The sequence below is a fragment of the Hypanus sabinus genome, chromosome 26, assembly GCF_030144855.1.
Source record: "Hypanus sabinus isolate sHypSab1 chromosome 26, sHypSab1.hap1, whole genome shotgun sequence".
Lineage (NCBI taxonomy): Eukaryota > Metazoa > Chordata > Chondrichthyes > Myliobatiformes > Dasyatidae > Hypanus > Hypanus sabinus.
In genome coordinates, this window is record NC_082731.1 from 38706822 (window position 1) to 38727933 (window position 21112).

At 44.3% G+C, this 21112-nt stretch overlaps 1 protein-coding gene across 1 annotated transcript; it reads right to left on the reverse strand.

Annotated features, from left to right (window-relative positions):
* Positions 1 to 207: 207 nt before the first annotated feature.
* Positions 208 to 1029, reverse strand: LOC132381750 (probable G-protein coupled receptor 139). Its single transcript, XM_059951321.1, has one exon. The coding sequence runs from the start codon at positions 1027 to 1029 to the stop codon at positions 208 to 210; it is 822 nt and encodes a 273-aa protein (XP_059807304.1).
* Positions 1030 to 21112: the final 20083 nt, after the last annotated feature.

Genomic DNA, 21112 nt, shown 5'->3' on the forward strand with positions numbered 1-21112 from the left:
ACGCTGACCAATTAACCTACCGTCCTGTACGTCTTTGGACTGTGGTAGTGAACCAGAACGCCCGGATTAAACTCATGATATCACGGGGAGAATGGACAAATTCCTTACAGGCAGCGGGTCGCCTGTACTGCAAAGCGTTGTGCTGACAACCACGCTACCGTGCCGCAGTTCGTACACACTAATGGGAGAACTCAATTCTTTTATTTATTAATTAATCAATCGAATAAATGAAGTTACAGGATATTTGACCATGCCCTTAATCTGCTCTCTGAACTTGGACTGAGTCACGGCATAGATAAACGTGTTTGTGCAGCAATTTAAGTGCAGAAACATTTCACCGACGTGACGAAGGATGTACTGAGCATTGTTGTAATCGCTGGTAGATATCCCGGCAATGGAATAGAAGAAGGAGTCTATAACGTAGAGCAGCCACAGGAGGATGAAGCTGGCGGAGAGTGTGAAGAGTAAAATTATAGACTTCCTACGGCTCTCCATCTCAGGGTCACTGGTCTTCTCACCTTTGTTTTGACCTCTTAGTGATCTGCGTACGCGACTGGCTACCAATATATGATTGACCGTCAGAATATTAAACAGTAAGATTAAACCAAATGGAAGCAACGGGGTTGAAATTGCATCAAACCAGTCAAATCCCACCCACCCCGGTTCAGTGAAGTAAACTGACTTGAGAAAACACAACCATGAAATGCCATCGATGACAGCCCAGGGTTGTAGAATAAAATACTTGGGACTGTTTTTGAAACAGACCAGAGCGCCAGTTACTGTCAGCACCACCGTAGCAGTTTTCCCGGTGCAATATTTATCTTTTAGCTTCTGGCAACAAATAGCCACGTATCGATCAAAGGTGAAAGTGACGGTGAACCAGACGGAGCAGCCCCTGGCTGCGTGCCTGAGGACGTAGAGGACTTTGCAGACAGGAGTCATGCGCAGGACATTCCAGGGGAAATAGTAAATATTGATCCGTCGCAGTATGACCTGAGTGATAATGGTCAATAGATCCGCCGCTGCCATGGCCACCAAGTACAGAGTGGTGCATCTGGAGAGGCCGCACTTGCCTCGGGATAGGATCACGATTGCCACGAAGTTCACTAGAAAGCAAGTGTGTGTGTGTGTGTGTGTGTGTGTGTGTGAGAGAGAGAGAGAGAGAGAGAGAGAGAGAAAGAGAGAGAGAGAGAGAGAGAGAGAGAGAGATTAGAATTTACTCATCATACACCTTGCTCAGTAAAGTTTACAGTCTACTACCAGAAACATCAATTTGATCACAAAATAGGAACTCACAAAAACGCAAAACATCGAGCAATCCAGGAGAAGAAGAATGGAATCGAGTGAGTGAAGGGAGAAGGGAGACGGGGACAACCAGGGGGAGGTGAACCAGTCGGAGGACTGTGTGGGTGACGGGCTAATAGAGTGGTTCCTGGACGGGAAAGAAAAGGAGTCACCGGGCCGAGGCTGGTGTCGGAAGAGCTCAGTAGCTAAAGAGCAAAGAAAAAGAGTAAGAGCAACCATTTTACTGGAAGTCAAACAATTCTCTGTTCATGGTGCCGTGCTGTAGAGTAACCAGTATGTATAGTGGATACCATTCCTCTCGCATACTTCTATTAAAGTTCAAACCAATATAACTCTGTTGTTAGAATTCTTATAAATCTGTCAGCATGTATTACCCCGAAGTTCATTTTCCTGTAGGCATTCAGTACAGAACAAACAAATAAAATAGAATGAATGAAAATCTCTCTACAAAGACCCAGCAAATACACAACAGAAGACAAGTGCGCAAATACAAAAAAAATCGACCAACTAGGTAACCATCTAAATAGATTATACTGCATGTTTGTTCTTGTTGCCCAGTCTCTTATGCTTACACAACGCCTCTAAAATATTTTGAGAGTGTCTGTCCTACCAACTCGTCAATGTGGAAAAAATCACCTAAACCCCTTCACTCTCATCTGAAGCTTCTTACCTGTTACATTAGACATTTATTTCACGGGGAAAACAGTCTCTTTATTTGCCAGATGTACAACCTTCATAATTTTGTATTTCTCTGTCCGGTCACCCCGCAGCCTCTCCCGCTCCAGAGAGAACTCGTACAGTCTATCAATCTCTCTTTTTTACTGAACTAGTCCTGTCCAAGCATCATGCTGGTGAATATTCTTTGCATCCTCTTCGCAAATGTTTCCGTAGTGTGGGGACCGGAACAGTATAGAACACTACAGGTGTGGTTTAACCAGTGTTTTATATAGTTATTAAAATTAATATCCTGTCTTACATTCTACATGAAATTTGGCGAAGCATAACAGACCATACACCCACTTCCACAGCCGTGCTACTATTGCTCCCAGTTGAAGGGAGCGATGTACTTGTATTACAACGTCCCAATGTTCACGAACACTCCCTGGCGGAGTACCATTTACCATGTACATCCAACACCTGTCTAACCTTCCAAACTGCATCACTTTGTACGTGATAGGATCAACTTCCATTTAGTGACTACGTTCCGGAATCCCAGTGTTTTTAACAGGCAGTAAATATCAGTGATAAATGTTGACGTTAACACACTGAGGTCATGATTCTCAAACCAAGATCTTGGCACATACCTAGCAGAAAATTACATTGTAACATGCTTGATGGAGTTAAGCATTGCATTCCAGCTGGCAGCCCACAAAAATCAAAGCTCTCTAGTGCAACATACTGTCAGTAATATACAGCCGCATTAGGAAGGTCCCCTCTGGTTAGAACACGGGAATAGTACAAAGTTCAGTTACAAATACCCAACTGACATCCTAATGCCCTTCTCTTGGACAACATTGGTGACGTGGAGAGGGGAGACTTGCAGCTTGGGCAACTGCCGGTCTTCCATAAAATAGAACCTTGCCCAGGCTTGCAACCTGGAAACTTTCCAAGGTGCAAATCCATGGTCTATTGAGACTGACGGAGGCCTACACACTCCATGACACCCGAATCAGCTTGCTACATTTAGTGCCATGTGTTCTCAATGCTGTGTTGTGCAAGAGAAAATAGATTCTGAAAACTAGAATAAAAACAAAGCTCTGGATGAACTCAGATCAGCTTCTGTGAATGCAAAAGGTATAAGTTAATTTTTCGGATTGAGGTGTTACAACAAGGGTGTGCGCGGACGGAAATATTGCTGGTAAGTAGCATTAGGGTGGAGGCTGGTGGGGGATGTGAACAAGATGGGGAGAGGACAACGGGCAGACGAGGAGATGATGGGCAAATAGAACCAGGTGTGTAGCAAGAGAGGATGGTATGTAATAAGTGAAACCGTATGGACAGGAGATGATACATTGTCCAAATATGTTTCAATAGTAACTTGATTTAAAATCCAGAAGTTTACCGCATTTTGAGCACAAGTTTAATTTTAGCTGCGGGATAAAGTGCCGCCCTAATTCAGGACGGCAAGTGCAACAATCCGATTTCCTAATTTCTGATTTATACAGTGCTCAACAGTAAACCTTCACTTTAACCAAAATAGTCTCAGACGAAACGATCCGCCCACAACCAGAGACTGATTAAACGGTGAAGGTAGTAGGAACCTACCAGGAACTCCCATAAAAGCAATGATCGTGTACCAGATCTTGGCAGCGGTTTGAACCGGTAGATGCATGTTCGGCCTGAAGAGACGTGCGACCTTGTGCAGCAGCAGCTCCGAAGTGCCAGCGTCTCTGAACATTTCTCTTATATGCTGAAAGATCTCTGGGGAGATTTCAAAGTTGGAACCTTCTAAGATATTTGTTTAAAAATAATTATGACAGATTACTACATGCAAGTCAAATCTCTCTTGTGTAAATTAGAAAGTTGGAGCTAAAAATAAAGTTTGCAGAGAACACTTGAAGAGACTGCTAGCCATTGCTGGAACTGTCGACGTTTCAGGCCGAGACGTCGACAGTGCTTCTCCTTATAGATGCTGCCTGGCTCGCTGTGTTGCACCAGCATTTTGTGTGTGTTGTTTGAAGTTGAAGTTGATATCCAGCGAAGGGAAAACTTCTGGCAAATTCATAATTATGGTGTTAGATTATTGAAGGTATTGATTAGCTGCCAAACCAGGCATGGTAATTGCAGATGGAATTTAATTCTTATAAGTGCAAGTCAATGCGTTTTGAGAGGTCTACTAGAGGTTGGATGTAAACACAAAGTACACTGCAGATGCTGTGGCCAAATCAACATGTACAAAAGCTGGATGGACTCAGCAGGTCGGGCAGCATCCGTTGAAATGAGTAGTGAACATTTCGGGACGAGTCTGTCAGGACTGAGGTACGATATAAATTTAATGGTAGGGTCACAGGGAACATTGAGGAACACAGTTGGTACACGTTCATTTGTTCCTGAAAGAAGTAAGTAGAAAAGTTGGTAAAGAAGTAATCTGCTACTTTTTATTAGCTGGTCAGAGAACAAAAGACATTGAAGTCATGTTTTATAACATTTTGGTTGGACCACAGGGCATTTCTGGTCACCACTTAACAGGAAGAACATGATGGCTCTGGAGAAAGTGCAGATAGGATTCACCGGAATGCTGTCTAGGAGGGAATGTTTTTGTCATGAGTATACTCTGAATAGGCTGTGCTTGATTTCCTTGGACTGAGTTGGAACCTGTTAAAGTGGCATTAATTTTAAAGATGAGAGCTTTTCTCCATAAAGGAGATCTCTTAACACTAAAGAGAATATAATTAATATGTGAAGTGTAAGATTAGAGGATGGAAATATTTGTTTTCATCCAAAGGGTATTGAAAGTTGAAACACTGCCCAATGGCATGCTGGAAACAGGTGCTTTCACAATATTAATATGCACCCTGTGGCCATTTTTTCTTTTAGGTATCTTCTATATCTGTCTTCGCTGCTGTAGCCCGTCACTTCAAGGCTCGATGTGTTGTGCATTCACAGATGTTCTTCTGTACACCATTACAACGTATGGTTATTTGAGTTACTTTGTCCATCTGTCGTCTTGAACCAAACTGCCCATTCTCCTTTGACCTCTCATTAACAAAGTGTTTGGGCCCACAGAGCTGCTCAACAGAGTTCTCTAAACTCTAGAGACTGTTCTGCTTGAAAGTCTCAGGAGATCAGAAAATTCTGAAGTAACTCGAACCACACCTTCTGGCGCCAACAATCATTCCACAGTCAATGTCGCATAGATCACATTCCTCCCTCATCCTGATGTTTCGTGTGAACAACAACTGAACCTCTTGACCATGTCTGCATGCTTTTAAGCATAGGGTTGCTGCCACATGATTGGCTGATTAAATATATTGCATTAAGGAGCAGGAGTTCAGGAGAATCTAATAAAGTTACCACTGCGGGCAGAGTCAACGACTTGAATCAACGAAGCACAGAAGATGATGGGTGTCAGTGATATAGAAAGACAATGACTTAATTTAACTTTGATTGAAGCTCAAATTTATTGCCATGGGCATACAGTAAATACACAGGGTAAAAAGAAGGAATGAAAAATAGTTTTGAGGAGTATAGATGGAGCAACTGCAAGATAGCTTTTACAGTGAGGCTGGGTGAGACTACAACCAGAGTATTCAGGTTAAGGGTTGAAGGTGAAAAGTTTAAAGGGGACACGAGGGGAAACTTCTTCATTCAGCGGGACGAGAGAGTGTAGTACAAGCTGCCGGTGCAAGTAATGCATACAAACTCGATTTCAGGGCTTAAGAGAAGTTTGGATAGGCGCATGGAGAGTAGGGGTATGGAGGTCTATGGTCCCGCTGTAGGAGGATGCAGTAAGCAGTTGAAGTGTTTCGACATGTATTAGGTAGACCAAAAGGCCTGTTTCTGTGCTGTACTTTTCTATGACTCTGTTGCTGTAATTAGTTTTTCATTTCAAAGAAATAACAAAACACATTGATTTGGGCAGCACAGTTTACGTGGACTTCATCAAGACATTTGACAAAGTCCCACGTAGGAGACCAATACATAAGATTAGAACAAACGAGATCAAGTTGGCACATTGGATCCAAAGTTGGCTTGGTGACAGGAATTAGGGAGAATGGTGACTCGAAAGTCCAGTGGTCTACCTTAATGATCGATGCTACGACCCTTGCTGTTTGTCATTTTCATTAACGATCTGGTTATGAATGTTTGTGATTAATAAGTTTACAAGTAACATGAAAATTGTTGATAATTGTGAAATACTATGTAAGTAATGTTGCTAATGAATATAATCCATACATTTTCTAAATAAACGTACTACAAACTTTACTTTGAAACATGTTAGAGCTTCAACGTATTTGCATTTTCAGCTCCTCACATCACAACACTGACACAAATTGTAACGAGAAACTCATAATGGAAGTTCAGAGATATTTAACACTGATGCAAATAAGACGTTCACTGATATTTTGTACTAAGTGCTTAGAAATGAAGAATTTGAGGAACTGTCAACTCTCTAATGAGGATGAAGGTGCGTCTTTCACCTGGATGTGAAATTAGTCTGGTCCGTGTTTGTGGGTAATGGATTCATAATAAAGACAGAAATAAGAAGTTTACGAATCTCAAAAGATTTTCTTTGTTGTGCTGTATTTTATTAAACTCTTCAATTAATAAATAGAATCAAAAGGAATTGAATTTTAAATTTTTATTCGAAGTATTTATATTATAAAATAACATTTAAAGAGCTGCTAAACGACCAGGCCGTGTAAAAAATTCCCTCACAGAGCAATGGGTGGTCTGTGCAGCTGTTAAAAATAGAGGGAGCGTTGGTACCTGGGATCTCAGTCCAGTAATTAAAAAAGGTGTCAGCACCGATATATCAGTTGGTGAGGTAGGCCTTCATTGTCATAGGCATAGAACTTAAATGGTTATATGGTGGGTTTGTGGGATAAATTAAATGCGCAATAATGTACGAAGCTGCGGAGATTCGTGGTTTTTGCCTTCGCATCATGGGCACATCTCGCCACAGGGGAATCAGCAGGATACAAACTGACTCTCAGTAGTAGGGAAAGTTGCCCTGAAGTTCAGAGAGAGGTAGGTGGATAATTATGTTGCACATGGAGGATTGGGGACTGTACAGGGTTGGTACAAGTTAGGGAAAGTCTGTCACAGGCTCAAACAGGTCCGAGCTACAAACTGTAGTACACTCACGCCTGGTTATCCCCCTCACAATTCCATTACCTGCAGGACGGAGGCTTCCCATTGTACATATGACGTAAAAGCGAAACTACACACAGTTGACGCAACGCGCAGGCCCTGTGGCAAACTGCAAAAGGCCGATTAAACTCTCCATAAATACGGTGCATGTTGGGCAGATTTAGTGGAGATAAACCACATCCGACATAGCGTAAGAAGAGTGAACACGTTGGATAAGGGACATTCACACAGGGACGACTGAGTTCCCAGCTGACATCCGCTGATAATAAAAGAGAAATTTGCTTCTGGAGGTAACAGCCGAGTCCATGTGATTTTTTTTTTGGTTTACACGTATAAACCTCGGCTTAGTTTTGCAAACACTCACGGAGTCCACTCCCTGTCCCGACCCAATAGACTTGTAGAACTCAAATAATAGTAGAACTCAAATTGTATTATTTATTAATTAATCGAATAATTGAAGTTACAGGATATTTGACCATGCCCTTAATCTGCTCTCTGAACTTGGACTGAGTCACGGCATAGATAAACGTGTTTGTGCAGCAATTTAAATGCAGAAACATAACACCGACGTGACGAAAGATGTACTGAGCATTGTTGTAATCCCTGGTAGCTATCCCGGCAATGGAATAGAAGAAGGAGTCTATAACGTAGAGCAGCCACAGGAGGATGAAGCTGGCGGAGAGTGTGAAGAGTAAAATTATAGACTTCCTACGGCTCTCCATCTCAGGGTCACTGGTCTTCTCACCTTTGTTTTGACCTCTTAGTGATCTGCGTACGCGACTGGCTACCAATATATGTTTGACCGTCAGAATATTAAACAACAAGATTAAACCAAATGGAAGCAACGGGGTTGAAATTGCATCAAACCAGTCAAATCCCACCCACCCCGGTTCAGTGAAGTAAACTGGCTTAAAAATGCATAACCAAGAAATGCCATCGATGATTACCCAGTGTTTCAGTATAAAGTACTTGGGAATGTTTTTGAAACAGACCAGAGCGCCAGTTACTGTCAGAACCACCGTTGCAGTTTTCCCGGTGCAATATTTATCTTTTAGCTTCTGGCAACAAATAGCCACGTATCGATCAAAGGTGAAAGTGACGGTGAACCAGACGGAGCAGCCCCTGGCTGCGTGCCTGAGGACGTAGAGGACTTTACAGACAGGAGTCATGCGCAGGACATTCCAGGGGAAATAGTAAATATTGATCCGTCGTAGTATGACCTGAGTGATAATGGTCAATAGATCCGCCGCAGCCATGGACACCAAGTACAGAGTAGTGCATCTGGAGAGACCGCACTTGCCCCGGGATAGGATCTCGATCGCCACGAAGTTCACTAGAAAGCAAGTGTGTGTGTGTGTGTGTGTGTGTGTGTGTGTGTGTGTGTGTGTGTGAGAGAGAGAGAGAGAGAGAGAGAGAGAGAGAGAGAGAGAGAGAGAGAGATTAGAATTACTGATCATATACCTTGCTCAGTAATGTTTACATTTTACTACCAAAAAAACTGATCACAAAATAGAAACTCACAAGAACGCAAAACATCCAGCAATCCAGGAGAATGAGAATGTAGTCATGTGAATGAAGGGAGAAGGGAGACGGGCAACCAGGGGGAGGTGAACCAGTCGGAGGACTGTGTGTGTGACGGGCTAATAGTGTGGGTCTGGGACGGGAAAGAAAAAGAGACACGTGGCCGAGGTTAATGTGGGAAGAACTCAGTAGCTAAAGAGCAAAGAGAAAGAGTAAGGGGGACCATTTTACTGGAAGTCAAACAATTCTCTGTTCATTGCGCCGTGCTGTAGAGTAACCAGTTGTAATAGGGGATACAATTCCTCTAGTCTGATTCTACTGAAGTTTAAACCAATGTAACTCTATTGTTAAAATTCTTACACATCTGTCAGCATGTATAACCCTGAGGTTCAATTTCTTGCAGGCATTCACTACAGAAGAAACAAATAAAATAGAATGAATGAAAATCTCTCTACAAAGACCCAGCAAATACACAAAAGAAGACAGGTGCCCAAATACAAAAAAAAATCTACCAACTAAGTAACCAACTAAATAGATTATACTGCATACTTGTTCTTGTTGCCTAGTCTCTTATGCGTACACAACGCCTCTAAAATATTTTGTCCTACCACCTCCTCAGTGTAGAAAACAATCACCAATACCCCGTCATTCTCACCTGAAGCCTCTTACCTGTTATATTAGACATTTATTTCACGGGGCAAACAGTCTCTTTATTTGCCAGATGTACAACCTTCATTATTTTGTTTCACTCTGTCTGTTCACCCCGCAGCCTCTCCCGCTCCAAAGAGAACTCTTACAGTCTATCAATCTCCCCTTATTTCTGAACTAGTCCAATCCAAGCATCATGCTGGTGAATATTCTTTGCATCCTCTTCAGTGCATTCGCATATGTTTCCGTAGTGTGGGGACCAGAACAGTACAAACTCTACAGGTGTAGTTTAACCAGTGTTTTATATAAAGTTATTACAATGAATATCCTATCTTACATTCTACATGAAAATTGGCGAAACATAACAGACCATATACCCACTTCCACAGCCGTGCTACTATTGCTCCCAGTTGAAGGGAAAGATGGACTTGTATTACAAATTGTATTTCAGAATGCATTTGATAAGGTCCCACATAGGAGATTGTTGGGTAAAATCAGAACTCATGGCATTGGGGGGAAGATATTGACATGGATAGAAAACTGGTTGGCAGATAGGTTTCTCGGAATGGTAGGTGGTAACTAGTCGGGTGCCACAGGGCTCGGTAATGGGACCACAGCTGTTTACGATTTACATCAGCGATTTGGATGAAGGCATTGAGAATAACATCAGCAAGTTTGCTGATGATACTAAGCTGGGTGGCGGTGTGACATGTGATGAGGACGTTAGGAGAATTCAGGGTGACTTGGATAGGCTGAGTCAGTGGGCAGATACTTGGCAGATGACCTTTAATGTGAATAAGTGTGAGGTTATCCACTTCGGGAGTAAGAACAAGAAGGCAGATTATTATCTGAACGATGTCGAGTTAGTTAAGGGAGAAATACAGAGAGATCCAGGAGTCCTTGTTCATCAGTCACTGAAGGTGAATGAGCAAGTGCAGCAGTCAGTGAAGAAGGCTACTGAAATGTTGGCCGTTATTACAAAGGGAATTAAGTACAAGAGCAAGGAAATCCTTTTGCATTTATACAGGGCCCTGGTGAGACCAAACCTGGGGTATTGTGTAGAGTTTTGGTCTCCAGGGTTAAGGAAGGACATCCTGGCTATAGAGGAAGTGCTGCGTAGATTCACGATGTTAATTCCAGGGATGATCGGACTGTCTTATGCAGAGAGGTTAGAGAGACTGGGCTGGTATACGCTGGAATAATCTGCACCTATTGTCTATTGCCCCAATGTTCATGAACACTCCTGGAGCAGTACCATTTACCATGTACATCCAACACCTGTCTAAACTTCCAAACTGCATCACTTTGCACGTGATAGGATCAACTCCATTTCTTGGCTACGTTCAGGAATCCCAGTGTTTTAACAGGCAGTAAATATCAGTGATAGATGTTCCTGTTAACACACTGAGGTCATGAGTCTCAAACCTAGATTTCGGCACATATCTAGAAGAAATTTACCTTGTCACATGTTCAATGGAGTTAAGCATTGCATTCCAGCTGGCAACCCACAGAAATCAAAGCTCTCTAGTGCAACATACTGTCAGTAATATACAGCCGCATTAGGAAGGTCCCCTCTGGTTAGAACACGGGAATAGTACAAAGTTCAGCTACAAATACACAATTGACATCCTAATGCCCATCTCTTGGACAACATTGGTGACGTGGAGAGGGGAGACTTGCAGCTTGGGCAACTGACGGTCTTCCATAAAATAGAACCTTGCCCAGGCTTGCAACCTGGAAACTTTCCAAGGTGCAAATCCATGGTCTATCGAGACTGACGGAGGCCTACACACTCCATGACACCCGAATCAGCTTGCTCCATTTAGTGCCATGTGTTCTCAATGTTGTGTTGTGCAAGAGAAAATAGATTCTGAAACCTAGAATAAAAACAAAGCTCTGGATGAACTCGATCAGCTTCTGTGAATGCAAAAGGTGTAAGTTAACGTTTCTGATTGAGGTGTTACAACAGGGGTGTGCGCGGACGGAAATATTGCTCGTAAATAGGATTCGGGTGGAGGCTGGTGGGGGATGTGAACAAGATGGCGATAGGACAATGGGCAGACAAGGAGATAATGAGCAAATGGAACCAAGTGGGGAGCAAGAGAGGATGGTATGTAATAAGTGAAGCCGTATGGACAGGAGATGATATATTGTCCAAATATGTTTCAATATTACCTTTGTTAAAATCCAAAAGTTAACCGCATTTTGAGCGTATTTTTAATTTTAGCTGAGGGATAATCTACCGCAGTAATTCAGGACGTCAAGTGCAACAATCCGATTTCCTAATAACTGATCTATGCAGTGCTCAACAGTGAACCTTCACTTTAATCAAAATAGTCTTATCAGACGAAAAGATCCGCCCACAACCAGAGACTGATTAAACTGTGAAGGTAGTAGGAACCTACCAGGAACTCCCATAAAAGCAATGATCGTGTACCAGATCTTCGCAGCGGTTTGAACCGGTAGATGCATGTTCGGCCTGAGGAGACGTGCGATCTTTTTCAGCAGTAGCTTCGAAGTGGTAGAGTCTCCGAACATTTCTTTTATATGCTGAAAGATCTCTGGGGAGATTTCAAAGTTGCAACATCTTCCAAGATATTTGTTTAAAAATAATTATGACAGATTACAACATGCAAATCAAATCTCTCTTGTGTAAATTAGAAAGTGGGAGCTAAAAATGAAGTTTGCAGAGAACTCTTGAAAAGATTGGCAGCCATTGCTGGAGCATTAGCAAAAGGGTTCGAATATCATTTTCTGTAAAACCTGTAAATTCAGTGTTGGAGTCCCGGAATCAAAAAGCATGGCCTTTTCGATCTATGCTGACTGTCAAGCAGACATCCCTAAACAATTACTGAATCTACAGATGCTGGACATGGAAAGAGCAAGTATAAGATGCTGGAGGAAGCCAGAAGGGCAGGCAGCAAAAAGTACAGTCGATGATTCGGTCCAAGACACCTCCGCAACATTGGTAACAGGGTATCAGGTCGACCTATTGTAGTGGGAACATTGGTTCTGTAGTACAGAGAGAAAGAGGGCTAATTATGTTGCAGATGGATGACTGGAGACTTTACAGGTACCGTCTGTATCGTGCTCAAACCGGTCCGAGATACAACCCCAGTGACTTCAACACTGTGTGTACAATGGGAAGCTTCCGTCCTGCACTTTATAGAATTTTGAGGCTGTTAACCAGGTCTGAGTTTATTCCAGCTAACAGTAGTTTCGGGAGAAAAATGACGTTGCTTGGTTTGTACAAGGTGAGGCCCAATTCACATTTCGAGGTTTCTTCGCCAACAACACCAAATATTTCCAATGGCAACTCCTCCGCCTGCGAGAGTAGTGAGTCTAATGAACACTGGCTTGAACGCGTTAAATACCGACAGCTGAAAAATCAGCTTCTACAGACTATAGATGTGCCAAACATTTGCTCTGCTTGCGCGGCTTCGGCGATGATAAACTCTCGGCGTTATTGGACCACGTGCTGTCTCCCCTGGGAAATCGCCATTGTTGAACTCTTCGCACAGTAAATTTCTGTTCAAATTCACATAGCCGCCCCTAATGCAACTGTGAAGGGCGAGAGGGAGCTTGCCAATATGGCTGAGGGAACCATTATGAAATGCTTTGAGCGGCTGGTTATGGAGCACATTAAATCCTTTCTCCCGGGTACCCTGGAATCGTTCCAGTTCGCCTATCGCACAAAGTGTTCCACTGGTGATGTAATAGCCTCCGTCCTCTACACTTTCCAGTCCCGCCTGGAAAAGGGGGTCTCATACACTATTCTTCTGTTTGTGGACTTAATTTCAACGCTCAACAACATCATACAACAGCAAGAGTTGGGGAAAATGTCCTCTCTGGGTGTCAACATCTCCCTCTGTAATTGGATACTGTGTGACTATGACAGTAAAGTCATAGACTATTTGTGTGGGCTGTGGCTGTTGCATCTCACGGCCAGCCATTCCAGTCCATGCTTACTGACCTTATTGGTTGACATTACGTTCGGGGAAACTGGGGCTTCTCTCCGGTGCGGTCTCAACTAGTCGCTCTTTCACTATAGTGCCCCCAGACTGGACTTTCGCATCTGAACTCGAATGCCCCAGAGAAACTGGGTACACTAAAACATGTGCGTCACGTCCTTCAATAGGACGTGCGTGACTTTGCAATGCCTCCCGAGACGGTGATGTGTCTCTCATGTGAGATGTGGCAGTCCTGGGGCAGTCACATCTGCCAGAGGTGCATGCGGCTGGGCGATATGGAAGACCGTGTGAGGAATCTGGAGCAGCAGCTGGATGGCCTTTGACTCATAAGGTTAAATGAGATAGTCGTAGATGACAGCTACAGGTAGCTAGTCACACCTAGGCTGCAGGAAGCAGGTCGTTGGGTGACAGTCAGAGGGGGTAAAGCGAAGGTGAGTAGACAGGTAGTGCAGAGCACCCCTGTAGCCATTTCCCTGAATAATAAATATACCGTCCTGGATACTGTTGGCGGGGACGACCGACCAGGGGTGAGCCACGGTTTCAGGCCCTCCGGCAATGATTCTGACCCTGTGGTGCAGAAGGGTGGGACGGAAAAGTGGACATATAGTCAGGGGAGGAGAAAGGAGATTTTGTGGATGATAGAAGGACACCCGCATGATTTGTTGCCTCCCGGGTGCCAGGGTCCGGGATGTCTCTGACCGTGTGCACGATATCCTGGTACGAGAGGGAAAGCAATCAAAAGTTGTGATACATGCTGGTACAAACGACATAGGCAGGAAGAGGGATGAGGTCCTGATGAGGGATGCGTTTTGGGAACTAGGCAGAAGGCTGAAGAACAGAACCTCAAGGGTGGCGTTCTCAGGATTGGTGCCAGTGCTACGCGATAGTGATGATAAGAATTGGAGGAGATGGCAGTTGAATGCGTTGCTGAGGAGTAGGTTCAGGGGGCAGGGTTTTAGATTTTTGGATCACTGAGATCTCTTCCGGAGGAGGTGGTACCTGTACAGATTGAATGGGTTGCAGCTGAACTCGAGGGGGAGCATTAGCCTTGCAGGTAGGTTTGTTAGCATGGTTCGGGAGGGTTTAAACTAATTTTCAAGGGGGATGAGACCCGGAGCGATTCAGCAGTGGAAGTAGTGCATGGAGTAAAGCCAGATCTCACATATAGATCTAGGATCTAACAAATATACATATATATTTGAGGAATAAGAAGCAGAATAAAGGGTGCAAAGGTAGTAAGGCAGAAGAGCTAAAGTGGGTGTACCTCAATGCAAGAAGCATCAGGAATATGATGTAATGGCTATTACGGAGACTTGTCTAGCCCCAGGGCAGGAATGGATTCTCAATATTCCTGGATTTCAGTGCTTTAAAAGGGATAAGAGTGGGGAAAAGGGGAGGATGGGTGGCATTACTGTTCAGGGATACTATTACAGCTATAGGAAGGGTGGGTAATGTAGCAGAATCCTCTTTTGAGTCAGCATGGGTGGAAGTTAGGAACAGGAAGGGAGCGGTTATTCTACTGGGAGTATTCTATAGGCCGCCATATAGCAGCAGAGATACCGAGGAGCAGATGGAGAGGCAGATTTTGGAAAGGTGCAAAAATAACAGGGTTTTTATTATGGGTGACTTTAACTTCCCTAATATTGATTGGCACTTGATTAGTTCCAAGGGTTTAGATGGGGCAGAGTTTGTTAAGTGTGTCCAGGATGGGTTCCTATCACAGTATTTTGACAGGCCGACTAGGGACTTTAGTATTATCATGGAAAATGATAGAATCAGAGAGGAAACATTTTAATTTGGGAAGGACAAATTATGAGGCTATAAGGCTAGAACTTGCGGGTGTGAATTGGGATGATGTATTTGCAGGGAAATGTACTATGGACATGTGTTCGATGTTTAGGAATCTCTTGTCGGATGTTAGGCATAAATTTGTCCTGGTGAGGAAGATAAAGATTGGTAGAATGAAGGAACCATGGGTGACAAGTGAGGTGGAAAATCTAGTCAGGTGGAAGAAGACAGCATTCATGAGGTTTAGGAAGCAAGGATCAGATAGGTCTATTGAGGAATATTGGGTAGCAAGAAAGGACCTTAAGAAGAGGCTGAGGAGAGCAAGAAAGGGGCATGAGAAATCCTTGGAGAGTGGGGTAAAGGAAAACCCCAAGGCATTCTTCAGTTATGTGAAGAACAAAAGGATGACAGGAGTGAAGGTAGGACCGATTAGAGATAACGGTGTGAAGATGTGCCGGGAGGCTGTGGAAGTGAGCGAGGCCCTCAGATAATAATTATCTTCGGTTTTCACCAGTGAGAGGGAACTTGATGACGGTGAAGACAATATGAGCGAGGTAGATGCTCTGGAGCTTGTTGATATTCAGGGCGAGGAGGTGTTGGAGTTGTTAGAATACATTAGGACGGATAAGTTCTCGGGGCCTGACGGAATATTCCCCAGGCTGCTCCACGAGGCGAGGCAGAGATTGCTGAGCCTCTGGCTAGGATCTTTATGTCCTCGCTTTCCACAGGAATGGTACCGGAGGATGGGAGGGAGGCGAATGTTGTCCCCTTGTTCAAAAAAGGTAGTAGGGATAGTCCAGGTAATTATATACCAGTGACCCTTACGTCTGTGGTGGGAAAGCTGTCGGTAAAGATTCTTAGAGATAGGATCTATGGGTATTTAGAGAATCATGGTCTGATCAGGGACAGTCAGCATGGCTTTGTGAACGGCAGATCGTGTCTAACAAGCCTGATAGAGTGCTTTGAGGACGTGACGAGGCATATAGATGAGGCTGGTGCGGTGGATGTGATCTACATGGATTTTAGTAAGGCACTTGACAAGGTTCCACACGGTAGGCTTATTCAGAAAGTCAGACGGCATGGGATCCAGGGAGGTTTGGCCAGGTGGATTCAGAAATGGCTTGCTTGCAGAAAGCAGAGTGAATACATTCGGATTGGAGGGTTGTGACTAGTGGTATCCCACAAGGATCAACTCTAGGACCTCAACCTTTCGTGACTTTTATTAACGAACTGGATGTGGGGGTAGAAGTGTGGGTTGACAAGTATGCAGACGACACGGAGTTTGGTGGTACGGTGGATAGTGTAGAGGACTGTCGGAGATTGCAGAGAGACATTGATAGAATGCAAAAGTGGGCTGAGAAGTGGCAGATGGAGTTCAACCCAGAGAAGTGTGCAGTGTTACACTTTGGAAGGATAAACTCCAAGGCAGAATGCAAAGTGAATGGCAGGATACTTGGTAGTGTGGAGGAGCAGAGGGATCTGGGGGTACATGTCCGCAGATCCCTGAAAGATGCCTCACAGGTAGATAGGGTAGTTAAGTAAACTTATGGGGTTTTTGCTTTCATTTTAAGAGTTTAAGAGTCGGGAGGTAATGATGCAGCTCTATAAAACTTTGGTTAGGCCACACTGTGTCCAGTTCTGGTCGCCTCACTATAGGAAGGATGTGGAAGCATTGGAAAGAGTACAGAGGAGATTTACCGGGATGTTGCCTGGTTTAGAGAGTATGCATTATGATCAGAGACTAAGGGAGCTAGGGCTTTACTCTCTGGTGAGAAGGAGGATGAGAGGAGACATGATAGAGGTATACAAGATATTAAGAGGAGTAAATAGAGTGGACAGCCAGCGCCTCTTCCCCAGGGCACCACTGCTCAATACAAGAGGGCATGGCTTTAAGGTAAGGAGTGGGAATTTCAAGGGGGATATTACAAGAAGTTTTTTTACTCTGAGTGTGGTTGGTGCGTGGAATGCACTGCACGAGTGAGTGGTGGAGGCAGATACACTAGTGAAATTTAAGAGACTACTAGACAGGTATATGGAGGAATTTAAGTTGGGGTGTTATATACGAGGCAGGGTTGAAGGGATGGCAGAACATTGCGGGCCGAAGGGGCTGTACTGTGCTGTACTATTCTATGTTCTATGTTACGTGATTGGAGTACGGCCTATATGGAGTGCGAGCGGACAAAAATTAACCGTCATATTCAGGCGCCATTGCCAACTTTTTCAGGTCCCTGAGCTGATGACTGGACAATGTCAATGAAGAACTTATTGCCCCCCCCATCGTTCAATGCTCCTCCTTCCCATAGTGCACCGTAGCACCAGGTGACCAGAGGCCGTCCCTCTATCATCGACCACTGCCGCAGCATGGCTCGGGCTTTCAACACCACCTGGGTTGGTCGGTTGGCACCCCATCTGACACTTCTACTGACCACGGTACCCAATTCATATCGGACCTTTGGGTTACGATGGCCCTGAACCTCAGCCTTAGGTGGCATCACACCACGGCCTATCACCCACAGTCCAATGGCCTATGTGCGCGGTTTCACGCCACTTCTTAAAGGCTGTTCTGAGCTTCCCTGACCAATGGCTTCTGTCATTTTAATCACCCGTCACCGAGGCTCAGAGGAGCTCCAAAGGAAGATCTGAAGTGGTCCGCGGCAGAACTGGCATGTGGGCAGGTGATATTATTCCTGACACCATGACCACCCTCCTCAGCAAAATCAATTACTTTCCGTCTATTCCTACCTCCCGTCATGGAATGCAACAGTCTTGAGTTAAATTTCGGCTCCTTTGTTTTCATCGGCTATGACGCACACTAACATCCCTTAAGGGCTATTTATGATGGCCCGTTCCGCATCTTGGACGGAGGGAAAAGATTTTATACCAGATAAGAAGGGCAAACCTTCATGTGTTTCGGTAGAGCGCTTTAAAGCGATCCACTGAACTGTGGAGGATTCCGCTACCATGCCCCTGCTGTCACGACATGACTATGAGCGGGTTACCACACATCTGAAAGAGTCAGAAGCATCTGCTGTTTCTCCACGCAGAGAACTTCGGACCCGAACATCGGCTCGTCCGAGCTCCCGACAGGCGCACAACACACGTTTTAGTGAATTCTGGGGTGGGGTGGGGCTGTGCCGGGTAATATGTTTGGTAGAAACAAGTATGTTTCTCAAACCACCGACATTTAGTTGGGGGCCCTCATAAGAGTTTGATCGGACGTGATGACGTATTAGGCGAAGTTCTGTTCCCGTGATTTTTGTGGTTAGTGTCTGGAGAACAACAAATGTGACGTTACGGTTTTTCATTTACGGAAAAGGGCTCACGTCATTTTATTTGCGAAAATCGCCACTTTCGCCCCGGGACGGATGACTCCCCTGCTGACATCCGCTTGCAATAAAGAGAAAGTTTGTTCCGAAGGTAAACATCGGATTCCGTGTGATTTTTTTTTCTTTTACACGTACCAACTCCGGCTCAGCTTTGCAAACATTCGCGAGGTCGGCTCTCTCTACGACCCAATACATCTACTCAGTCAGTTACTTATCAATAAATGGCATCGAAGATGCCCTCTCGGCCCTTCGAGCCGCTCCACCCAATTAATCCCAGCCTAATCACGGCACAACTGCTAATGAGCTAACTACCGAAACGGTTTTGGACTGTGGTAGAGAACCAGAGCGTTCGGAGGAAACCCATGTGGTCACGGGGAGAATGGACTAATTCCTTACAGGCAGCGGTTCGCTACACTGCCGCAGTTTGTACACACTAAATGTAGAACACAATTCTTTTACTTGTTAATTAATCGAATAATTGAAGTTACAGGGTATTTGAACATCCCCTTAATCTGCTCTCTGAACTTGGACTGAGTCACGGCATAGATGAACGTGTTTGTGCAGCAATTTAAATTCAGAAACATTTCACTGACGTAACGAAAGATGCACTGAGCCTCATTGTAATCGCTGGTAGTTATCCCGGCAATGGAATAGAAGAAGGAATCTATAACGTAGAGCAGCCACAGGAGGATGAAGCTGGCGGAGAGTGTGAAGAGTAAAATTATAGACTTCCTACGGCTCTCCATCTCAGGGTCACTGGTCTTCTCACCTTTGTTTTGACCTCTTAGTGATCTGCGCACGCGACTGGCTACCAATATATGTTTGACTGTCAGAACATTAAACAACAAGATTAAACCAATTGGAAGCAACGGGGTTGAAATTGCATCAAGCAAGTAAAATCCCACCCACCCCGGTTCAGTGAAATAACCTGACTTAAAAATGCATAACCAAGAAATGCCATCGATGATTACCCACTGTTTCAGTATAAAGTACTTGGGAATGTTTTTGAAACAGACCAGGGCGCCAGTTACTGTCAGAACCACCGTAGCAGTTTTCCCGGTACAATATTTATCTTTTAGCTTCTGGCAACAAATAGCCACGTATCGATCAAATGTGAAAGTGACGGTGAACCAGACGGAGCAGCCCCTGGCTGCGTGCCTGAGGACGTAGAGGACTTTGCAGACAGGAGTCATGCGCAGGACATTCCAGGGGAAATATTAAATATTGATCCGTCGTAGTATGACCTGAGTGATAATGGTCAATAGATCAGTCGCTGCCATGGACACCAAGTACAGAGTAGTGCATCTGGAGAGGCCACACTTGCCCCGGGATAGGATCACGATCGCCACGAAGTTCACTAAAAAGCAAGTGTGTGTGTGTGTGTGTGTGTGTGTGTGTGTGTGTGTGTGTGTGTGTGTGTGTGTGTGAGAGAGAGAGAGAGAGAGAGAGAGAGAGAGAGAGAGAGAGAGAGAGAGAGAGAGAGAGAGAGAGAGAGAGAGAGAGAGAGAGAGAGAGTGGAGAGATGTATTAGAATTTACTGATCATTCTACTTGACAACACAAATTACGTTTTATTAGCAAAGGCATCAATCTGATCAAAAAATTTAAACTCACCCCTCAGAAACAAAACTCCAAAACACCCAGCTAACTAGAACCCGGAGAATAGAATCGAGTGAGCGAGGTGGGAAGGGAGATGGGGACATTGGGGAAGGGGTGGTGGTGGGTGAACCAATCCGATACAGTGTGCCTGACGGGCTAATGGAATTCGTATAGGACGGGAAAAAGACTGAGTTACGGCCCGAAGTTAATGTAGGAAAAGTTCAAAAGATAAGGAGCAGAGAAAAGTGTGAGGGGGTGCATTTTACTGGACGTTGGAGAATTTTCTGTTCATGGCGTCGTGTATAGACTGAACAGCTGGAATAGGGGATATTTCTCCAGTCTACTTATCATATTAAGTTCTTGTCTTTGACGCCTGGTCGATAATGCTTGCACGATACTTCTAAAATATTCCATCTCCTCAGTGTGGAAAAATCCCGTTAACAACCTCATTTTCACCTTACACCTCTGATCTGTTATATTAGTCATAATATTCATGGGGAGAATATTTTCTCTTCACATCTACACCCCTCATAGAATGGTATAATTCCGTCCGGTCGCCCCTCAACCTGTCCCGCTGCCAATAAAACTCATCCAGCCTATTAACCTCTCCTTATTACTGAAGTGGTCAAATAAAAACCACAGCATCCCAGCGAATTTCCTTTGCATCCTCTTCGGTGCATTCACATCTTTATCTATGGTGGAACAATGCACAACGCTGCAGGTGTGGTTTAACCAGTGTTTTGTACAATGTTGTTAAATGAAACCCCTGTCTGTAATTCCATGTCACAACACAGATTCTGCAGCGCAACATATCCGGCAAACACTCTCGTGAATATGCACGCGTCAGCTAACTATTACTTTATTGTGAAAATATCTAACGCTATTTTTTTCATCGCAGTACTTGTCGCAAATCACAGCTACTTCTCGCTGCCTGCTTGTATTCAGTTTTGTCTGAGAAAATTGAACTGCCGAGTCAACTGACTCAGAAGACTAGCAGTATTCCTTTAATATCTCGTTGTTCATTTCAGCCTCTACATTGGCTTTGTTTTCCATTTGAGATTTATAGTTAACGGCCCTGTTTGATCTAGCGTTATTATTTTCTCAATCCCCCCCCCCCCGCCATTCCATTCGCATTAAATTC